Source organism: Neoarius graeffei, chromosome 3, assembly GCF_027579695.1.
Source record: "Neoarius graeffei isolate fNeoGra1 chromosome 3, fNeoGra1.pri, whole genome shotgun sequence".
In the NCBI taxonomy this organism is placed as follows: Eukaryota; Metazoa; Chordata; class Actinopteri; order Siluriformes; family Ariidae; genus Neoarius; species Neoarius graeffei.
In genome coordinates, this window is record NC_083571.1 from 25,845,715 (window position 1) to 25,869,942 (window position 24,228).

A 24,228-nucleotide genomic window follows, 5' to 3' on the forward strand; every position below is an offset into this window, starting at 1 on the left:
TATTCATTTTATCAACATTGATCTTGCCGATTAATGAAAGGGGGAGATTACCCCATCTTTGAATATCAGAAGTAACCTTTGAGATAAGAGGAATGAAATTAGCTGATGCAAGGCTAGACAAAGAACGAGTCACGTTAATACCTAGGTATTTAATCCCTGACGGACTAAATCGAAAAGGTAAACCTGCCTGTTGAAGATGACATGCTACAATATTAACGGGAAAACACTCACTTTTCCCCAGATTTAATTTATAACCTGAAAAGTTGCCGAAGTTCTCCAGAATACTTAAAACAGCAAGGACAGAGCGAGTGGGATCGATTATATACAATAACAAATCATCCGCATATAGCAATAATTTATATTCAGTTCCATTACGTGTGGTTCCTTTGAATAAGGGGGAAGATCATAAGGTAACAAACAGAGGCTCAATAGCAATAGCAAAGAGCGACGGTGACAAAGGACAACCTTGGCGAGTGCCACGTCCAAGGGCAAAATAATCAGAATAGACATCATTAGTATGGACACTGGCTTTAAGGGATGAATAAAGGAGGCGAATCCAAGAAACCCAGAACCTTCTTGCTGTGAGGCGACAGTGCTAACCACTGCACCATCCCTTACTTGAACTTGATAAGACCAAGTAATGCAGCTTGTCACCAAGAAAGTGCAAAGTCACATCTCCTGAAGAGTTTCTCGTGGGGGCGTGGGGTCTTACTAACCATAAGTCACAAAGTGCTGACTCTGTAGATTTCTTCCACTGGTAAATAAACGTCTACTTACAGAGAACGTCACCATATCACTGATTACACTTTTTTCTTTGTTAAATAACACCATGTTTTTATAATTATTTATTATTAGCTTTAAGTTATGTAGAGTGTCTGCTGTTACTAGTCCTTGTGTAAGCTGTTACTATAGGAATGATAACGTATTCGAACAAGCACACTGATATGAACCTGTGATTTGAATTACAGCCAATACTACTGTCAGAGCTGCTATTATTGAAAATTAGACTTGAGAGCTTGTGGTAGAAAATGTTAGAATCTGTATAACAGACAATTAAAGAGGAATCTGTAAGGATCAGTGATACAATGTCTCCATCTTGTGTTTAAAATAACCAACAGAATAGAACTGGGTGGTAGATCATTATTATCTCCGTCAACTGTGTTGGAGGAGGTTATGTTTCCATGTCCGTTTGTTTGTTTGTTCCCAATATAACTCAGAAAGTAGTGAATGGATTTTGATGACATTTTGAGAAAAGGTGGGCCAAGTGATTTGATTTTCATTAGATTTTGATGCAAAGCTGGATATGTATGTGGATCCAGGATTTTTTTTGCCTTTTCCCAAGGTAACTCAAAAAGTCATGAACGGATTTGGATGAAATTTGGTGTAGAGCTTTAGTATTATCCTAGGTTCAAGTGATTTGATTTTGATGCTTATTATATGTAGCTTTGTGGAGGTATACACTCTACCGAGTACCCTTCTAGTTCCAATGTGCTGCCATAATCTTGGTTGTTGTGTGGTTCTTTGTCTTTTTATCTGTTTTTAACTGTGGTTAATTCATAATAAATCAGAATAACTTTGACTAGTTATCCATGGGGCAGCACAGTGGTGTAGTGGTTAGCACTGTCGCCTCACAGCAAGAAAGTTCTGGGTTCGAGCCCAGTGGCTGACGGGGGCCTTTCTGTGTGGAGTTTGCATGTTCTCCCCGTGTCTGCATGGGTTTCCTCTGGGTGCTCTGGTTTCCCCCACAGTCCAAAGACATGCAGGTTAGGCTTATCGGTGGCTCTAAATTATAACCGTAGGTGTGAATGTAAGTGTGAATGGTTGTTTGTCTCTATGTGTTAGCTCTGCGATGACCTGGTGACTTGTCCAGGGTGTACCCTGCCTCTTGCCCATAGTCAGCTGGGATAGGCTCCAGTTTGCCTGCGACCCTGCACATAACTGGCTACAGATAATGGATGGATGGATAGTTATCCATGCAACTAGCTGGCCTAGTGGTCAGCGTGTCCACCTCTCGATTGGGAGATCACAAGTTTTACTCATGGTTGGGCGGCACGGTGGTGTAGTGGTTAGCACTGTCACCTCACAGCAAGAAGGTTCTGGGTTTGAGCCCAGCAGCTGGCGAGGGCCTTTCTGTGTAGAGTTTGCACGTTCTCCCCGTGTCTGCATGGGTTTCCTCTGGGTGCTCCAGTTTCCCCCACAGTCCAAAGACATGCAGTTAGGTTAATGTGGGGCGGCCTTGGGCTAAAGTGCCCTTGAGCAAGGTACTTAACCCCTGACTGCTCCCTGGGCACTGTAGTGTGGCTGCCCACTGCTCTGGGTGTGTGCGCGCACGTGTGTGTTCACTGCTTCAGATGGGTTAAATGCAGAGGATGAATCTCACTGTGCTTGAAGTGTGCATGTGACAAACAAAGGTTTCTTCTTCATACCAAAGACCCTCATAAAAATGGTACCGACTGCCATCTGGTAAGGCACACTGCAATACAGATGTGAGTGGGGAATCGAACTCTCACAGTTACCAGAGGACTAGCCTCCCACCGTAACCCTAGCAGTATGGGCGAGAGGCTGAGGGCTATGGAAATGGAGATTGGCGCCCCCCAATGTGCTTTAACAGCCTGGTTAGTACTGGGATGGGAGACTGCCTGTGAAGACCAGAGCATTGGTGTGGGAAGGACTTAGACTTTAGTTATCCATGTGAATCTTTATCTCTATTAAGTATAGTATAGATTGACAAGGCTCTTTTGTATATGTGCAAAGCTATGAGAACTGTATCATATAGCAAGTCATATATATAGTTAGGAGACAGGCTGATTTCACTTTTTATTTACATTTGTAGTTGGTCAAACATTTCCACAAGCTTTATTAGTATTTGGTGGCATCGCCTTTTAATTGCTTGAACTTAGGGTAGCCTTCCACAAGTTATTCTCACAATACTTTCCTAGAATGTTTGCCCATTCTTCCTGACAGGTGTAACTGGTTGAACTCATTCAGGCTTACGGGTGTCCTTGTTCAGACACGCTTTTTCAGTTCAATCCACAAATTTTGTATGGGAATCAAGTCATGATTTTGTTATAGCTACTCCAGTTTGTTCCAACTTTGGTAGTACGTGATGGATCATTGTCCTGCTGGAAGACCCAGTTCCAACCGATTTCAACTTTGTGGCTGATCTCTTGAAATGTTGTTTGAAGGTCATCTATTTTTGGAAGTGCACCAATCCCTTTTCCATCAAAGAACCCCCATGTCATGATGCTACCATCCCCATGCTTCACAGTTTGAATAGTGTTTTATTTTTATTTTTTTTTATTAAAAGCCTTACTCTTTTTCCTCTTTACACAATGTTGAATACTGTGGTCAAACATCAATTTTTGTTTCATCTGACCGGATAATACTCCTCCACCTGCAAACTTCAGTCTGGGTTTTTTTTTTTAAATGCCAGTCCTAGAGTAAGGGACTTCTTCCTTGCATGACAGCCTTCCAGATCATGGTGATGTCAAAGTCAAAGTCCCTCCCGTGCCATTATCTGGTCTTCCCAGGCAGTCTCCCACCAAGTACTAACCAGGCCCTTAAGGCGCATTTGGCAGCGCCGTTCTGTTTTTATAGCATCTTGCCTATTATATAACTAAGGTTACATCAGGGGGCTGGTCCTCTGGTAGCCACAAGAGTTTGACTCCCTACTCACATCTGTATTGTGGCGTGTCTCACCAGGTGGCAGTAGGTACCATTTTTATGACGGTCTTTGGTACAACCTGACCACAAGTAGAACTCGCAATCTCCTGGTCAAGAGTCAGACATGCTAACTCATGGTAATATAGGAGTCTCTTAATGTTGGATGTACATATTGGGCACCTAATGCCTCCAGCTCCTTCACCAGTTCCTTTGTTGTTGTCTTGGGGTTCAATTGAACCTTTCGGATCAAAGTTTGTTCATCCCTGGGAGTTCATTTGTTCCTCCTTCCTGAATGATGTAATTTAGTAAAATGCAACATTTGATGTAGTCATAATATTTTATCTGTCCTGGGTATGACATTAAACTGCATCCAGGCGGAGTGGGGAGGTCATGCGTGAGATCAGTGTACCCCAACCTGAAACCTATAAAAAGTGCACAGGTGGCCGTTATTACTCACACTGTGACTGGCGAGTGCAGTCGGCGCCACAAAACCAATCGGACCCTTGGGTTAATAGGGTTTGGAACTTTGAAGACTCCAACAGCAGTTGCCTCATAACTGGTGGATGACAGCAGCGCCAGGCGGGCTGGCGTGGTTTAAGGCGGACCTTGACTGTAATCAGGTTTTCCAGCAGCCCACTGCAAGCACCCTAACCAGAACTAGCACGTCTCCATCTCCATGGTGCTGCTGGAGAAGGCGGGTGCCCAAAGTGCATGGGTCTCAGGCGTGCAACCTGTGATCCACCTTAAACAAATTTCACGCAAAGGCTATTTGTGCCAGAACCAACGAGCCTCAACTTTCTTTTTACCCTCCTCAAAAGTCCCGTGGCGATGGTACCCTGGATGACGGGGACAGGCTTGGTCAGCTGGAAGTCTCTAGTCTGGAGCCACATACTGGCGGTGCTTGTGTGAAGGTTGTTCTATCCACGAAGTTGTGGTGACGTGGTAGCTGCCGAACTACAGGTGTGACTGGGCTGGCCTATTTAGGAGTACTGCAGCCCACTCCAAATGGAGAGACCCCTAGAAAAGGTGGGGTAAACAGTCACCACAATCCTCCCTGACTGGCAGACCGTGGCCAGTGGGGACCTGCTTCTATGGTCAAAACCCGAGAAAACTGAAACTGAACCCTTTCAAGGTGGGCGCATGGAATGTGAGGACCCTCATAGACCACGATGACATAGAAAGACCACACTGATGCACTGCCCTTGTGAGTCGGGAGCTTGACTACTTTAACATTGATATCGCTGCCGTCTCTGAAACAAGACTTGCCGGTGAGGGAAGACTTTCTGAAGTTGGAGCCAACCAGGGGCGATTTCTCAGAGACAACAAGGAAAGCCGAACTTCCCCTAAAATTCTCTCCCCAAACTGTGGCATCTACGATGTTGAATTCTCATTAAAACAATAACTTGCATAACATTATATATACCCAAGATTGTATTTACGTTCATAACTATCCCTATGTCATCCTGTAACTTATTTGAGTGATGTCTGACGAACTTGCAGTTCGCTACGAGAAATCACCTTTGCTGGCAGCCGGGTATCCGTTGCAGTCTATGAGACAGCTCTGAACAGCCAATTTCGGCTAGTTGTTATTGGTTAAAATCGACAAAATCATCACTTCCAGGGAAGCTGGGTATCTCTGGGGGTAAACGGGACATTGGGAGGGCCAAGAAGCCGGGCTGATAAAGGATTATTGGAGGTGGTGTTTGAAAGACATGAGGAGGGCAGTCGCTGTACTTCGGCGTCGGCGAGGAACATGGTAAGCATGATCAGTCAGTCCCTAGCGGATGTCGAGAAAGTGTAGTCGTGTGCCAAAGTGCTGTCCGAATTTCTTTTCATATAAACGTTTCTTCTCATTGATGTCTCTGTACAAGGCCGACTAGAACATGAAATGTACAAGCAAAAATACTTTCTGCCACTAGGTGGGATTGTCTAGTTCACTATGCTAATGGGGCACACCTTTCTATGCTTTGATATCCGGCCTACAGGTTTTACGATGAATGCGTAAAATGGGCTTCCCCTGTTTTAAAAACCAGCAGCCACCACTGGAGCAGACTATACTTTTTTCTGGAAAGGGAAAGATACTGAAGATCGGCGGATCCATGGCATTGGTTTTGCGATCAAGACATCGATCATGAATCGCTATAACCTGGTCCCAACCGCCATAAATGAGCATCTCATGTGTGCCACTCCCTGACAGCAACCACCTGACCCTGATCTCCGTCTACGCACCAAACCTTTAACTCTGAGGATGATATCAAGGAGTCATTCTATGCTGCCCTGAACAGTACCATCCAAGCCGTCCCCAGCAGAGACAAGCTCCTTGTGCTTGGAGACTTCAATGCCAGAGTCGGTCGTGACCACAGACTCTGGGAGGGCATTCTGGGCAAGCAGGGGCTTGGATCCTGCAACTCCAATGAGCTTCTCCTCCTTGGCCTATGTGCTGAAAATGAACTGGCCATCACAAACACCTTCTTCTGGCTTCCAAATCGTCACAAGACCACCTGGAAACACCCGCGGTCAAAGCACTGGACCATCCTTGACTACATCCTCACCCGATCACATGACCGGAACGATGTCCTTGTGACCCACAGCATGCCCGGTGCAGACGACTGTTGGACAGACCACCGGCTCCTCATATCTCGGCTCAGACTCCAACTGCATAACCTTCCCCGCCACAACAGACCAGCAAAGAGGGCATGTCACTTCAATGTTGCGAAGCTGAAGATCCCTCCAACCATCTCACAGAGCTTCTTAGTGAGACCCCACTATCGGCACATCAGCCAGACTCCATAGAAGCGGACTGGTCTGTGCTCCATGGCACCATCAGCAAGGCTGCAGAGGACGTAGTTGGCTACTGAAGTCGTCCCCATCAAGACTGGTTCGACCAAAATGATTCCAATATCCGAGAACTGATCGACCAGAAGAGATCTGCCCGCCTCGCATGGGAGAATTGCCCTACCCATGCCTGCTTGCGATGCTTCCAAAAGGCAAAGCGGGAGTGCCAGCAAAGGGTCCAAGAGATGCAGAACCTCTGGTGGCAAGACAAAGAAAAGGAGATCCAGGTCTTACACTGACAGCAGAGACCTCCGGTGCTTCTACTCTGCAACAAAGGAAATCTTTGGTCCTCGTCATGGAGGTACCAACACCCTCCGGACTGCCAACGGGGCAACCACCCTTACAGAAGATCAAGCCATCCTTAAAAGGTGGAAAGAACATTTTCAGATGCTCCTGAATCGTCCATCTACCACGGCTGATGACTTGCTCCATAAGGTACCCAAACACCCGGTCTGGCATTGGATGTCACTCCCTCCCTCCTACACCGAGTTTCAGAAGGCACTGAAGCACATAAAAGCATGGAAGGCCCCAGGTCCCGACAACATCCCATTGGAACTTCTCTCTCATGGGGGCAGAGCCATGGAGACCAGGCTTTTCATGATGATCCTGCACATGTGGGAGACGAAAGCTGTACCTGCGGACCTGAAGGACGCCACCATCACCATCTTCAAGAAAGGGGATTGATCTGTCTGCGGAAACTACCACGGCATCTCCCTTTTCAGCTTCGCCGGAAAGATCTTTGCACGGGTCCTGCTAGACAGGCTCCTGACCGTCGCTGAGGAAGTCCTTCCAGAGTCACAGTGTGGCTTCCAGCCATCTCGTGGCACCACTGACATGATCTTCTGTGCCCGCCTGCTTCAGGAGAAGTCCCGTGAGCAACGACGACCACTCCTTTTCATCTTCTGGGCCCTGGAGAAGGCATTCAATAGTGTCCCAAGACCAGCTATGTGGGCAACCTTGAGACATTTTGGCTGTTCCGACCACTTCACAGACCTTGTACAGGCCCTTCACAATGGGATGACTGGTCGCATCATGGCCAAGAACACCATCTCAGACCCCTTCTCCATCACCACTGGTCTGAAGCAGGGCTGTGTTCTGGCCCCCACCCTCTTCTCTCTTTACCTTGGGGCCATGATCCACGAGCTTCCTGACATGGCCTCTGGCATCCAACTTCGCTGCCGAATGGATGGAGGCCTCTTCAACACCAGACGCCTCCATGCCCGCAGACTCACCACCCTGGTCACAGTTCGGGAGCTGCAGTACGCTGATGACAACGCGACCCCTGTGGACACAGTCGCCGCCCTCTAGACTACTGTTGATGCCTTTGATGGTGCCTACTCCCGCTTCGGTCTCACTTCCAACACTGGGAAGACCAAGATCCTTGCGCAGGGAGCCCCAGGCCATCCCCCTCCAGACATCAGCAACATACGACTCCGTGGTGAAGTCCTTGAGACTGTGCACAGCAAATTCCCCAGTGTTGAATTAACACTTTCAGAGTTCGTTTGTGTCCAATTGGACACATATAAACACAGTAGGGTGATAAATCAACACTCTGGGGGTTAATTCAACACTAGGGATGTTGCTGTGTGGAAGCCTTCCCCTACCTGGGAGGCTATCTTTCCAACGACTGCACTGTGCAGAAAGACATTGAAAATAGGATTTGTGCTGCACATACAGCTTTTGGAAGGCTCTCTAAACGTGTCTTCCTAAACCACGATCTGAATCTTCATACAAAAATCATGGTGCTCCAAGCCATTGTTCTCTCCACCCTCCTTTATGGCTCCGAGGTGTGGGTTCTGTATAGGAGTGACATGAAAAAGCTGGAGCGTTTCCAACAGCAGAAACTCCGTGCGATCCTGAAGATCCAATGGCAAGATCTCATCTCCAATGAATCTGTCCTTCTCCGAGCCAATCTCCTCAGCATCGAGTCCATGATGGCACGACATTGCCTCTGCTGAGCAGGACACGTCAGAAGAATGCCCACAACCCGACTCCCCCGCCAGATCCTGTTCTCACAACTTGAATCCGGCGCAAGATCCTGAGGAGCCCCCAAACGTCGATTTTGCAACCAATTGAAGGCCACTCTCCTTCGCTGCAACATCGACCATGCCAACTGGGAGACCCTGGCCAAGGACCGCACTGAGTGGAGGCGCACCAACATTCAGGGAACAGACCACAGGGAGAATCAACGACATTGTGAGGTAGAGGCCAAGAGACAACAACAGAAAGAGTGGCTTCTCCTTCCTCGCTCACCACCCACCCTGCCTTGCACAAAGTGGCCCTGACTCTTCTGTTCTGCTCTGGGTTTGAGCAGCCACATAAGACATCGTCACCCCCTGAATCAGTAACAACTGAGGCGGATCTGACATGAACTCTAGTGCTTGGTCACGAGCGAGTGCCAGGGAGGGAATATTTTATACAGTAAGCACACTACTGTAATTAACACTCCATCCATTTTCCGTAACCACTTATCCTGTGCAGGGTCACGAGCAAGCTGGAGCCTATCCCAGCTGACTATGGGCAAGAGGCGGGGCACACCCTGGACAAGTCACCAGATCATCGCAGGGCTGACACAGAGACAAACAACCATTCACACTCACGGTCAATTTAGAGCCACCAAGTTGCCTAACCTGCATGACTTTGGGGGAAACCAGAGCACCCGGAGGAAACCCATGCAGACACAGGGAGAACATGCAAACTCCACATAGAAAGGCCCCTGTCGGCCACTGGGCTCGAACCCAGAACCTTCTTGCTGTGAGGTGACAGTGCTAACCACTACACCATCGTGCCACCTGTAATCAACACTGCAAAATTGATATAAAAATATAGCAAGTGAAGATATCCTGAATAAATGAAAAGTTATCTACCATTAAAGGTGCAGTCATTTACTATAATCCAAGACATTTTTTGTCAAATTCAGTGAATATTTCTTCACAGTCCACTAGCTGTCCATCCTTTGTGTGCTTTGGAAAAAAATGTGATGTTCACACACACAACCCTGGCTCTTTAAATGGGAAACAAACAAAGTAGCTCAGGCTGAGCCACACAACATTACTCCAGCCAATCAGTAACAGGGTGGGGTGTTCGTGCTCATGCATAGAACAGTGGGAAGGAGAGAGGGGAGATGGGAGAAAGGGGCAGTTGGAGTGAGAAGGATGTGAGCCACTTTCCAGACCAGTTAGTTGTAGTAATGCAACAATTTGTTCTTAGCTGACTGGCAATAAACTTCAACAAAGAAGAGAGAAAAGCATGCCGTTGGCTAGGAGAGGGAGCATTGTAAGCAGTGGGTGTACCATCCCACTTTCCAATGGCAATTGACTCCAGTAGACACTCAGTGGGAATTTATTCAGCTTGTCTTGCTCCTGCTGACAGAAATGCATCTCTCCACACTAATGCCCATGGTGGGTGCTGGTGTGTTTACATCAACACGGAATGGTACAAGAACTCCGTGTTAGTTTTTAGTTAGTTATCGCTAATTGCACTAGAACTGAGAACTGGTCATTTTGTTGTTTGTTTGTTTTTAGATTGAATTGATCCACTTGATCAATTTAGCCACTTGATCATGGTATTTGTTTGTACAAGAGTGGCAAAGGATTTTATAGCCACATAGATCTAAAAACAAGTTTGCTAGGACACTATGGCTATTTGGATTGATGCATAATTCGAAATGCTATGCTAGGTAATGTAACTTTCCTTGCTAGCTTAGTTGCAAACCTCTATTAAGTCCTTTATTTGGTCACTGTACTTTTGTACAAACAAACAACTAACTCTTGCAATTTTTCCTTCCTTGTGGTTTGAATGGTACAGTATGTTAGGTGTGCTTGCATAAATGTTCTTTTGATGACATTTTATAATGTCAAATGTTTGTTTTACTTCAGCTATGAGACAGTGACATTTCTCTTTTGGTTGACTCGGCCAGTTGTTAGTGTTGTAGTGTTATTGCCTTAGCCATGCATATTGTGATATCACGAGAGGTTGACTGGCTCTCAGCGGGATCTTTCAATCAGTGGCAAGGACACAAAGGTTAGAATAACTCAAGATTTTTTAATGTTATGCCAGGAGATTAAACAGAAAAAGGCATCTCAAAGTCCAATGTTCAAATGAGGATTGATTCCCAAAAGTCAAACTCAAAAAATGTCTCTGGCTTTAGAATAACAAAATTATAGGCAGGTTTCTTTCCATCCAATATCCTTTCCACAGAACAAACAAAATCTTCTGCCTTACTTTGAGTCAAGTCAACAATCCCTGTAGTCTTCAGCCCGGTGGCAGTCCAGTGGCAGGCATTCATAACACATTTCAGATAAGCATTTCCATGAATAATCCACTCAGCAAAGAGAGTCCATGAACCTCTCCTCTCCACATTCACACTGAGAGTTTTGAGCTCTCACAAAGCCCTCTTGCTCATTAGGCCCTCATTGGCCACAGGTGTGTTGCCGTGTTGGGTGCTGAGGGTGAAGTTCCCAACTCCACCACCAGATGGAGTTACAGCTGCTTGTTGTTGGAGCCATCTCCGTGGAATATAGCGCCCCTTGAAGACGCAGCCTCTCGGGATATCACAATATCTATGAATTAGTGCGGTCGACCTACTGAAGGGAGGTGTGTATTTGTTGGCTGTTGAGTTTAAATATCAATAATCATTCTCTAGAATTGACGACTCCCCCTTTAAGTCTATTTCTAGATATATTTACTAATTTCAAGCTTAAAATTGTCAGGTATTTTTGCTTCTTTCTATAAATACGGCGGTGCTTTGAAAGTTTGTGAACCCTTTAGAATTTTCTATATGTAACCCACTTATAGTAGATACACTGAATGACTAGGTTCGGAAAGAGCTCAATTACCATAGACCTGAACAGCCGAACAATGAACAGCACCAACCATGAAGTAAATTGCAAAAGTAAACTCTTTTAGTGAGTACTGTATAACAAAAGTTTACAACATTTATATAAACAATGATATGAAAAATAACAAAGGAAATAAAATGGCGCCTTTAAAATAATGAGTCTTTTTTTTCCTTAGTACCGGTACTGTGTTGTTTGTGTTCCTTCCAAATGTTCTTCTAATAGGGTGATTAGAGACAAGTGCTAACTCTTTTGGGTGTGTAGCAATCCTGCCAACTGGGTTGGCCCTACCACCAATTGGAGTTAGTGACGAAGAATCAATCCAGCTTCTTTAGGATCTTTGGGAGGCTTGCCATCTATGAATCACAGAATGATCCCGAATCACTCCATCCAGGGCTCTGGATCCTCCCCAACAGACTGGATGTTCCTATGGAGACTAGGGGTCTCCAAAAGACCTGACCGATGCATTTTGTTCCAGTGCTGAGCGCCGGTGGGGACTCTCAGCTTTCACAAGATGAAAGACAGTTCATCTGTGTAACCGCTTGAGCACAGTGCACTTCTGCTCAGCGGATTGCTGCCTTCTTTCTGTTGCGGCCGGAGTCAAAAGGAAGTGGAAAAGTACTGCGTATGAACTAGCCTCCTACACAACAGGCTGAATGTACACGCTAATTGGTTGCTAACAGGCTACCTGCCTTTCGTCTGGTTAGATGCGGTGAACCTTAGTGCTGCCTTCAAGTGCAGTTGGAACATGTTGCTTTCAAGTGCAACACATTAAAGATATTTGAACACATGAAACAACTAATAAAACAACAATTTCCTTTTCAGGTTAAGCTTATGGTTTAGTTAGCCAGGTTTTACACCTGGGTTACATATATTTCTGCATAAATATGACCTAAAACATCATCAGATTTTCACACAAGTCCTAAATGTAGATAAAGAGAACTCAGTTAAACAAATGAGACAAAAATATTCTACTTGGTCATTTATTTATTGAGGAAAATGATCCAATATTACATATCTGTGAGTGGCAAAAGTATGTGAACCTCTTGGATTAGCAGTTAATTTGAAGGTGAAATTAGAGTCAGGTGTTTTCAATCAGTGGGATGACAATCAGGTGTGAGTGGGCACCCTGTTTTATTTAAAGAACAGGGATATATCAAAGTAAATGCTGTAAATGCTTGAAATAAAGTTAGCTGACAAGTGAATAAGACTTAAGCTGAGGCTTAAAATGAGAACGTGTATCTAGAAATAGACTTCATCTTGTATTTGTTTAAAAACATTATTTGCCTCATCATGGCTATGGGGTTTACTCATACCTACCTATTCAGGACAGCCTAAAGGTCAAAGAAGCAACTTTTGGTCCAAAGGGTTTAAGGTTTGATTCTCGGGACTGGCAGAAAAAGTGTGAGGGGAGTTGAGTGAACGAACAGTATCCCCTCCTTCTGTATCATGAAGTGCCCTTGAGTAAGGCACCTAACCCCTAACTGTTCCTTGGGTGCTGCCGCATAGCTACCTACTGCTCTGGGTATGTGTGTGTGCTCATTGCTCATGCATGTGTATATGTGTGTTCACTGCTTCAGATGGGTTAAATGCACAGGAGAAATTTCTCTGTGCTTGAGTGTACATGTGACAAAAATAAAGGCTTCTTTTTCTTCATTCTTTCATTATTAATTCATCCATTATTCCCAGGTGACATTGTATGAGAGTTTGGGTTCACCCTGAGCAAGTTGCCAATCTATCACAGGGCTAACACAGAAACAACCAACCATTCACACTAACATTCACACCTATGGGCAATTTAGTGTAACCCAGGGGTTTTCAAAGTGTGGGAGAGTCAGCCCCCCCTCAGAGAGCAAATAAACAACAGCGCCCCCCTTACAATTTTTGTTGTTGCTATACTTAATGTTCCATTCGTATTTAAAAAAAAAGGTTGTTGTACACATTATTTTTTTCTTTTACACATTTTAAACATCTGTGGTTTTTGAAAACATCTTTTTTACACATTTAAAACATATGAGCTTTATTAAAACAAATTTTTTAACACATTTTAAACATCTGTGCTTTTAAAAAATTTTTTTTACACATTTTAAACATCTGTGCTTTTAAAAAAAAAAACATCTTGTTTTACACATTTTAAACATCTCATAGCATCGATAGCTAGCATCTCTTGGTAGACAACACACTGTGGCAGTGGAGCATCTTCAGATCCAGTCCATGAAAATCCAGACTTTAAATAATCGTAGTCATACTTCTTTTTTTTTTGCTTGGCCCAGACTCTGTCTCCTCACTCACTGTAGCTTTAGGTACTAAAAATCGATCCATTTTGTCTCTGGCAAAGGCTAGCTGAAGTTCACTAAATGTCCGCAATAGTAACTTATTCTGGTTTATTTTTCCTCACATTGCGCCCCCACCTGAAGAACTCTGGCGCCCCCTAGGGGAGGCGTGCCCCACACTTTGAAAAACCCTGGTGTAACCAGTTGACCTAATCCATACATCTTTGGACTGCAGGAAAAAGAACACTCTGAAGAAACCCATACAGGCACAAGGAGAACATGCAAACTCTACACAGAAAGGCCCCGGTCAGCTGGCAGGTTTGGACCCAGAACCTTCTTGGTGTGAGGCAACAGTGCTAACCACTGCACCACCGTGCTGCTCTGCCATGCAAGCCAGTTTCATGACTGCTATCATAGTGAAATATCTCTCTCTGTTCCACATGGCCAAGACCCACTTACATCTGACCTTTATCTTCATCAGTCATTTGACGAGGTTATGACGCTGAAATATAGAGACCTTACATTGTGCGCCAATATGCTGGGCTCCATATTTTATTAGATATATACTACAGGGCCAGGTTTATGAGCTAAAGAATGAATAATAACAAAACAACGCATTGGCTGTGTTGTGTAAAATTTAGGCACCCAAGCATAAGGTCATTGAGAGGATTCATTTGCATGGTGTGTGGGTTGGTGGGTGGATGTGTGTGGCTGTCATGATTTTATATCTTTTTTTTTTTTTAAATGTCCAAGTGTCCACATTTTGACACAATGGGGACATGTGACTGCATGGTCCAAAGAAGGATTTTTTAAAAGACACTTTTATTACATAGTATATATAGGAGCCAAAAGGTTTTTCTTTTCTGTTCTTGAGGTCAGGTTAGGTTTAGGTGGAGCACAGCATTAATTAGCCACTTTAATAATTATGTCAGTGGAAGGTCCTCACAAGGAAGGTCCTCACAAAGACAAATGTGTTTGTGGGGGTGGGGACATGTTTTTATATCTTAATGGCGACCAAATGTCCCCAGAAGGTTAGGACTGATTGATTGGTTTTTTTTTTTTTTTTTGTGTGTGTGTGTGTGTGTGTGTGTGTGTGTTTGGCAGAGGGCATTAAAACCCCTGGTTTGGAACTGAAGTGCAGCTAAAGTATAAGGTTTCATTCTGAGGCAGAGAGAGTTGTGTTTGACCCTGCTCGGCTTCGGTTTGTTCATCTTTACCTCAGCTCTCTCGTTTAGTGTTAAGCTACACTCGACTTTTATATTTTTTTTTGCTTATTCAGAGTTTACATTGCCTTATTTACCTGAGCAAAACATCCCAAAAGGAAGTACTTATGGTCTACCCATGGATGTATTCTGTTACTTTTTCAGCAGTGGATGTATTGTATGACACGCTGAAGAGGAATGTGGCAGGACGGTGCGTGTGAAAGGAGCCATGCCAACTCTGTGGAAGCGTATCGTGTTCTCAGTAGGCTCCATACTAAGTATTGGTTCGGTGGTGCTCCTGGTCGTGGCGCTCTCCACCGAGCGCTGGATCACTGCGACCATCCTGTGTCAAACTGGGGTTGATCTGGTGAATGCGTCACAGCCAGAGCTTGAACAGTTCACTGGAGACATTTACTACGGGCTCTTTCAAGGTGGCAAAACACGGAAATGCGGTCTGGGCAGTCGTCGTTTCAAAATTTACAGTGAGGATTTTATATTATTTTTTTAAAGAATGCACAGTTTACTCTGAGCTGCTACCAGCTACCAAAACACAAACTGAGTAGACCATTTTTGCCAGCTGGTGGAAAGAAAACAGGTTCTGAATTACCAACAGTGTTGTCAACTCTGTTCAGGGTAGTGTGCTTAAAGGCACCAGATTACATCATCACCTACTTGGCATACTAATTTCAATGTTATGATGATTTGCATATCAAGATGAAGACATTCAGTATAAAATGGAATACAGTTCCATCATATAACAGCATGTCCTGATGTATTTTATCTCTCTTGTACCATAGCAATTTGCCAACAATTAAGCCATCTTTGTAACCATCTATAGTTCTTTATTAGTTTAATTTAGTTCAATAAAATTATTTAGTTATTTATTTATGATTGTGAAACATCCATCCATGAGACAGAGTCAGTTGTTTACTTTGTCACTTAGGCTACATTCACATTACCAGGCTAAAGTGACTATCATCTGATTTTTTTTGCCCTAAAATGACAGAGATCTGATTTTTTTTTCTTTTTTTGGTGTGTGGACACAGAAATCTGATCTTTTCAAATCAGATTTGAGTCATCTGAATATCTGGTATAAAATTGGATATGTATCCAATTCGTGGCCACGTAACATGAATGTGAGCGTTCAGATCGGAATTCATGTGGCTTTTTGCCTATACGCATCGGCAGTGCGGCAAAACAACAGTGGAGGAGAACTACGATAGCTGCAAAAACAGAATAAGCTAGCTGCCTGGCTTTTTTCATCTCCTCGACCTGATCACGTACAGCTGAAGAATTGTTTGCCATTCTCCAGAGCAAAATGCAATGCATGCATTAACGACTAGCACATCCATCTAGTTGCTTTTAAAACATGAATTGTCTCAGAAATGTTGTTGGTCACGCCAATGACTTGTGCAAAAATGTATCAATGTGTGCATATGTACCATTTCGGAGGACAGATTTGTTCATATTACAGTTAGATACAGGTAATTTGTAATTATGGATGTGAACCGTCACAATAGGCAAATCTGATCCAAGCAAAAAATTGGAATCGAATAATGAAGCTTGTAATGTGAACATAGCCTTAGGTTATAGACTGCTACATACAATATCTAGACTACCAATCAAAAATTACACACCTTATAACATTGCTGGAAATCTGAAAGACTTTTAGCATGTTCTAGGAGTTATAACAGGGGTGTCCAAACTGATCCATAAAGGGCCGTGTGGCTGCAGGTTTTCATTCCAGCCATGCAGCAGCACACCTGATTTGGCTTATTCAATCAACTGACACACCCACCCTTTAATCAAGGGTGGGTGTGGCTGCAAGTATTTGACTGTGTGAAGACAGTTCAGTTGATTGAATGAGCCAAGTCAGGTGTGCTGCTGCATGGCTGGAATGAAAACCTGTAGCCACACGGGCCTTTATGGATCAGTTTGGACACCCCTGAGTTATAACATTGATTATAGAGCGCCACTTCCCAGCTCAGGTCCTGGAGTACCCCTTGCCCTGACAAACATTTTACCTTTCCCTGCTCTAACACACCCACATCAAATCAGGAAGGGTTGGTAATTAGCTTATTAGTTGAATCATTTGTTTTGGGAGCAAGGAAAATCCTGATGCCCCATATCATTATCATTTCCCATAAAGCATTTTAGAGTAAAGTAAAAACAAAAGTGGTTTTTGGTGTGTGTTTGGCCAAAAGTTTGTTGGAACTCAATCATCACACCCATATGTCCTTGTTGAACATCCCATTCCAGATTTGGTCCTCCCTTTGCTGTTACAATAACCTCTACTCTTCTGGGACCCTTCCAAATTTGGAGTCCTGTGACCTCAACGTCTGCAAGGGGTGATTCCTGGAATCACTGGTGGAAGGGTGAACACAGGCTGAAAGCCAGGCAGTCCCAATGCTTTGACGATTCCTATGGCCAACGCAGACACATACCTCCATCCTCCCAGGAACCAACATAAGAGGTGCAGCCCCCATTAGCCCTGGTTGTCCTGCTCCCTTGTTTGCCACTTGGATCCCCGGCGGGGAGCGAAGCAGTGCGGATGAGGATCGCGCACCCTCATCACCACCATCAACAACAAATCCTTTGCGCAGGCTATGTACTCTTCTGGGAAGGCTTTCTGCTAGATTTTGGGGTGTGGTTTTGAGGATTTTTCCATTAAGCCACAAGAACGTTATTGAGGTCAGATGCTGATGTACAGTCAGTGTTCCAGTTCATCCCAAAGGTGTTCAGGGTTCTGTGCAGGACTCTGAAGTTGTTCCACTCCAACCTTGCCAAACCATGTCTTCAAGGACCACGCTTTGTGCACAGGTGCATTGTCATGCTGGAACAGGTTTGGGCTTCTTGGTTCCAGTGAAGGGAAACTGTAATGCTACAGTATACAAAGACATTCTATACAATTGCGTTTTTCTAACTTAGCAGCAACAGTTTGGATTAGAAGCATATTTGGGTGTGAAAATCAGGTGTCCACCTAATTTTGGCCATATAGTGTATATGTATTATCTAATAGTAATTTTTTTTAATGTTTGCTTTTCTCTTTTCAGTTTTCCCAAAACTGATTCGGAAAGTCAACAGTGGTCTTCATATGATCATAATCTTCTTCCTCTTCTTTGCTATTGGTTTTGCACTGGTGAGTCTGGCATTCTGCATTTACAATGCCAGAAAAGTGCCTTACCAGTCTATCAAAGGACCTTTAGGCCTCTACCTCTGGAACTTCATAGCAGGTAAGTTACCAATAACTACCAGATAGTGGAACACCCCTTAGTAATTTAGTACTTTGTGCAACCTTTCTTATCCATCATACCAGCACTGAGTGTTCTCCTATAAAGCTTGATGAAATTAGCAAATACAGAGCAAGGAATCTGAGACCACTCCTTAATCCAGAATCTCTTTAGATCCACCAGTACCTCGGTTTTCGATTGTGGACTCTCCTCTTTTGCTGCCTCCACAGAGTTTAGGTCACGTGACTGGGATGGCCATGTCAAAGGTTGATTCTATGGTTGCTGAACCCAGTTAGATTTTCTTTCTTCAAATTCTCCTAGTACTTCATTACATTACATTACATTACAGGCAGCAGACACTCTTATCCAGAGTGACGTAGAACATACCCAGAGCAGTCTGGGGTTAGGTGCCTTACTCAAGGGCCCTTCAGCTATTCCTGCTGGTCCAGAGAATCGAACCAGCGACCTTTTGGTCCCAAAGCTGCTTCTCTAACCATGAGGCCATGGCTTTGGGAAAGCCATGGCCTCATGGTTAGAGAAGCAGCTTTGGGACCTCATGGACTTCATGGAGTCCATGATTCCCAAGGTCTTTGGAGGAAAAATAAATCTTCCACCATACTTAACACCTAACCTAGGACTAGGTTATTTTCTGTTTAACCATCCTTCTTTGTATGCCAAAACCACCTTGAGCTCTATTTTTATCTCATCTGACCACAGAACCCAGTTTTAGGAGTATCTAGTGCTTACTTTTGTGTCTAGTTGAAAAAAAAGGTGTTTCCTTTGGCTTGCCTTCCAAATAGGTTATTAGCATATAGGTGGCATCTAACTGTAGATCTGATTGGAGAGTTGGAGATAAACTTCCAACCATGATCCTTCTCATTGTCCATGGGGGCAAATGGATGCTGTACTTGCATCCTCTTTCAGGGGTTGTTTCAAACCTCTTAAAGGGATCCTCCAGCAGACTTACTTTTAAACTTATGTTAAGTTAAAGTATTCATAGATTTCAACAGTCAAACATTCATTTTCAGAGACCAAAAAGTGTTCAAGAAAAATTAATTTTTATTAAAATATCAGATGGGCCGGGCGGCACGGTGGTGTAGTGGTTAGCGCTGTCGCCTCACAGCAAGAAGGTCCTGGGTTCGAACCCCGGGTCCGGCGAGGGCCTTTCTGTGTGGAGTTTGCATGTTCTCCCCGTGTCCGCGTGGGTTTCCTCCGGGTGCTCCGGTTTCCCCCACAGTCCAAAGACATGCAGGTTAGGTTAACTGGTGACTCTAAATTGACCATAGGTGTGAATGTGAGTGTGAATGGTTGTCTGTGTCTATGTGTCAGCCCTGTGATGACCTGGCGACTTGTCCAGGGTGTACCCCGCCTTTCGCCCGTAGTCAGCTGGGATAGGCTCCAGCTTGCCTGCGACCCTGTAGAAGGATAAAGCGGCTAGAGATAATGAGATGAGATGAGATCAGATGGGCCTCCTGTGGAAGCGACATATGCGATGACTTGGCATAGTGGAAGCTTGGAGCAACTTGGCTGTTTATATCCTCTGCTTACATTGTGGTTTTGCTAGTTTTACAAGTAATTTTACCGAATTTATAGGTTTTTAAATAAGTAAAGTATGCCTCATTGCACAGCATATAAATGCCAAAATGATGCAGAAAAGAAGGACAAGAAGATCTCTTTTCATCATTTACCTGGCCAGAATTGTCCGACTATTCACAAGAAATGGATTCATGCCATTGGAAGACCTCAAAGCAATGTCTGCGGTGCCCTACTTATGCTCCGAAGATTTTGAATCATCTTGTTTCGATGAATCAATGGAATTAAAAGCAAGATTAATGGGGCCTTCCAGAATAAAAAAGAAAGATAAAAGACAATGCCGTGCTAACAATATTTGCCCATCGTTCAGCTCCAAACACTGCATCCGCCGATGCGGTGTTGAGCCGCAACAGAGACAACAACACTGGGAAGTTAGTTTCAACTTCGTTCTACCATGGTTCTTTGTAGTATACAGGGACGGCTCTAACCCAAGAATCTGACAGATGCACATTTGCAGAAGTCTCATCTCATCTCATTATCTGTAGCCGCTTTATCCTGTTCTACAGGGTCGCAGGCAAGCTGGAGCCTATCCCAGCTGACTACGGGCGAAAGGCGGGGTACACCCTGGACAAGTCGCCAGGTCATCACAGGGCTGACACATAGACACAGACAACCATTCACACTCACGCTCAATTTAGGGTCACCAGTTAACCTAACCTGCATGTCTTTGGACTGTGGGGGAAACCGGAGCACCTGGAGGAAACCCACGCGGACATGGGGAGAACATGCCAACTCCGCACAGAAAGGCCCTCACCGGCCACGGGGCTCGAACCCGGACCTTCTTGCTGTGAGGCGACAGCGCTAACCACTACACCACCGTGCCGCCCATTTGCAGAAGTATTTTCACTAATTTTACCAGATCACTATGGATTTTCACAGGGGAGTAGAGCACACCAACCCCTTTCCGAAGAGGGTGGCCATGGCCCACTATGACCGCGGCTCAGCCTGGTCTGTTGGTTGAGGGTGGCTATAGCCCATGTAGCCGGCTAGCGCTAAAGTAAACAAATGCCCCATGACCAATGCCAAGTGGTGCATACATATTTCTGCACATGCATCGGTCTGAATCCGTCCCTGGTATATTATCGGTGTCTTACCTGGTGAATTGTAATCGGTATTCCGATGCATTGTAGACTCTTCAGCGTATATTGGAAGAAAATACGGGTAACAAAGAAAACACAGACATTAAAGAACAATCCCTGACGGATTAAGAGATGGAGCATTCGATTGAGCTTCAGGCACGGTCTACTATACTCCAGATAAGAGAATTGCTCAGAACATTTTGCATGAAACACACTCATTTGAAATTTCTGAAGTTTTATTTCATGGTAGTTTCAGTTTCATTTTCATTTATGTGCTAGAAATGTGAATTCACCAGAAAGAGGGATATTGCTGAGCAAACAGATGAACCAGTCAGTGTTGAAATCCAGACAGAGACAGTTGTCTTCGAAGACAAGATTATCCAGTGTTCTTTGTTGGGAGATGAAAGCATCTCATTAGATGATTCGTTCAAACTCTACTAGCAAAACCACAATGTAAGCAGAGGATATAAACAGCTGAGTTGCTCCAAGCTTCCACTACGCCACGGCATTGCATACGTCACTTCCGCGGGAGGCCCATCTGGTATTTTAATAAAAATAATTTTTTCTAGAACACTATTTGGTCTCTGAAAATGAATGTTTGACTGTTGAAATCTACGAATACTTTTACTTAACATACGTAAGTTTGAGTAAATCCACTGGAGGATCCCTTTAACAATTGCCCTAACAGTGGACATGGGCATTTTCATAGACATTGCCTTAGGTATGCCTTATTTATGTCTCATTTCATCAGTGTATTCTGTAATATTCCCCATGTTGAGGAACAATTAAGGGAATTTGATGGTCACCGATGACTAAACCCAAGTGCACAAGTAAAAACTGTGCTTCAGTTACATTTTGGTTTGTTCATAAATATCATTGTCAACAACTGCAAATAATGACACACTTTTTTTTATTTTGGATAAACCACTGCACTCAATGGCTACTCAAAATCTTAAACAATCTCCCCCTCACTCTTCCTCAGCTCTGTTCTGTTCTCTTGGCTTCGCCTGCTTCATCGCAGCACTTCGGTGTCATCGGTTAACAGAACGTGTGGCGAACTTTCAGGAAAATCTGTTCCACCTTGTGGTTTTAGAAGAGAACCTGGGTTTCTCGTTCTGGCTCTGTGTTGCCAGCACTGTATCACATGGAGCCAATATTCTGGTGGTTGCTTCAAGTAAAATTCATCTCCCCAAACTCCAGACCAAAAAACCAGAGGAACCGACTACAACAGGAGATGATTTACTGTACTGAAAAAAACTTGAGTAGACTATATAGGAGCAAAACTATCCTTTTGAACTCTTGAAAGCAGATGTCTTGGACAAAAGATTGTATATTCTAGAAGAAAATGTTTCACTGTTTATGTGTAACATATGTGTGTAACATCGTCTGTGGGTCAATGAACTGTAATATTTGCTAATGTTACATCATTTTTATCCCCTGCTGGCTGAAAGGCCCGAAGGAGGATTATGTCGTGGCAATTTCCGTTCGTCCATCCGTCCGTCCGTCTGTCCGTCCTAGGAAGGGTGCTCACCTTCTGAAATCAACTCCTCTCACAATTTTTTGGAGGAGTTTCATGAAACTTGGCAGGATTCTTTGTTATATGTCGGTAGTACGCATATTGTTATTTTGTTCAATTCAGTCACATTTTACCAGAGTTGTGGTCTTTGATTAACAACCTTGTACTTTCATAATTTCATGAAGGTGTGCTTGCCTTCTGACATCAACTCCTCTCACAATTTCTTTTGGACTAATTTCTCGAAGCTTGGCAAAAGGCCTTGTTATATGATGGTAATACGCAAATTGCGATTTAATTTCGTTTGTGAAAATTTTACCAGAGTTTTGAACCCTTGATTAAATGACTTGTACTTTGACAATTTCATGAGGGTGTACGTTCTTCTGAAATCAACTCCTCTCACAATTTGTGGAGGAATTTCATCAAACTTGGCAAAAGGCTTTGTTATATGACAGTTATACGCAGATTGAAATTTCGTTTAATTTGGGCAAATTTTACCAGTTATGCCCTCGATTATTAACAAACTTGTACTTTGGCAATTTCATCAAGGTGTGCTTGCTTTCTGAAATCAACTTCCCTCACAATTTTTATTATCCCCCTCTGGCCGAAAGGCCCGAAGGGGGATTATGTGGTGGCGATGTCCGTCCATCCGTCCGTCCCGGGAAGGGTACTCACCTTCTGAAATCAACTCTTCTCACAATTTTTGGAGGAATTTCACAAAACTTGGCAGGATTCTTTGTTATATGTCGGTAATATGCATATTGAAATTTCGTTCATTTCGGTCACATTTTACCAGAGTTATGGCCGAGTTGCCAGTGGGGGATATTGTGCTCTTAGAGCACCCTTGTAATCTTTTGTTGTATAGCATTGTTTGTACTCTGTGCATTATATAATACAAAAATAGCAAAAAAAATGTTTTTTAAATATTAAAGTCTTATGCAAAATTCCAAATATATTTCATTTTATAGTATATAAATAAATAAATGTCCAGCTAACAGATAATGTTCACTGATGTTTTCATCAGGTTCTATAAACGTTAGTCTGTAATGTTAAACAAAACAAAACATATCCTGAAATGCGCTGGAAAAAATGGCCATATTTGTAACATTATTGTCCATATAATGTTGCCACGATATTTACTCATAGGAACGTTCACACAAATCCAGCGTTGCCTTATCCACTGTTGATTGCATAATGAAATCTGCTAAACAGGACTTGAGTAAGCATAAAGCTAAGCATAAAGCTATAGTTCCATGTGATAGAAAACGTGTGCACAGTGACAGTACACAGATGATTGCAACTAGCATCATCAAGCACTTTAGCCTTTGCACTCAACCTGCATTAGCCTCGCTTTTATCCTCTTGAGAGAACCTTTCTCTCTGTGGTGACAATATAAGTGACCAGAGGGCTATTAAACTGTCAAACTGCCCCAGTCAGATGGCCCTTAGCCTGTAATTATTAATAAATAATGAACGTCGAGATTCCTTTTAGTGCCCTCTTGGGGATAAAGTTAATACAATTTCAAATGTAATTAAATATCACTGTAAATGGCCCTTATTTATCTCCTCGACCAAATTGGAGCTGTATCTCTTCAGCAAGGATCTTTAACACGGGATGGTTCTCAGAGAGCTTTGTGCCCTGGAGAAGGTTCTCCTGGTGGCGAATAGGTCTCAGAGCCAACCTGCCTCAGTGAAGGCAGTAAAGCTGAAAGCAATTTAATTTTGCTATTATTTCATTATCCAGTGGATCATGCTGAGCTCCTCATTAGTGCAGTTTTAGGTCACACATGCAAAAGGACAGATTACTGAGCAGGTTTACTGAGCACATGCCTAGGATCTCGAACACCAGAGGGCACTCAAAGAGTGTAGATTTGACATGAATGATTACCTTAACCTTACACTGTCACACACCACACAATTCACAATTCAGAGAACATAATCCAATGAATGTAAAGTAACAGGATTGGAAATAATTTGGGAAAAGTTTGTTGGTGTGTGTGGAT

The 24,228-nt window shown here is 43.7% G+C and overlaps 1 protein-coding gene across 1 annotated transcript; it reads left to right on the forward strand.

Moving 5' to 3' along the window:
• The first annotated feature begins 15,040 nt into the window (after positions 1–15,040).
• On the forward strand, positions 15,041–22,526 carry clrn2 (clarin 2). The gene is made up of 3 exons (XM_060915849.1): positions 15,041–15,293; positions 17,865–18,044; positions 21,696–22,526. The coding sequence occupies exons 1-3, from the start codon at positions 15,041–15,043 to the stop codon at positions 21,962–21,964; spliced, it is 702 nt and encodes a 233-aa protein (XP_060771832.1). The 3' UTR covers positions 21,965–22,526.
• Positions 22,527–24,228: the final 1,702 nt, after the last annotated feature.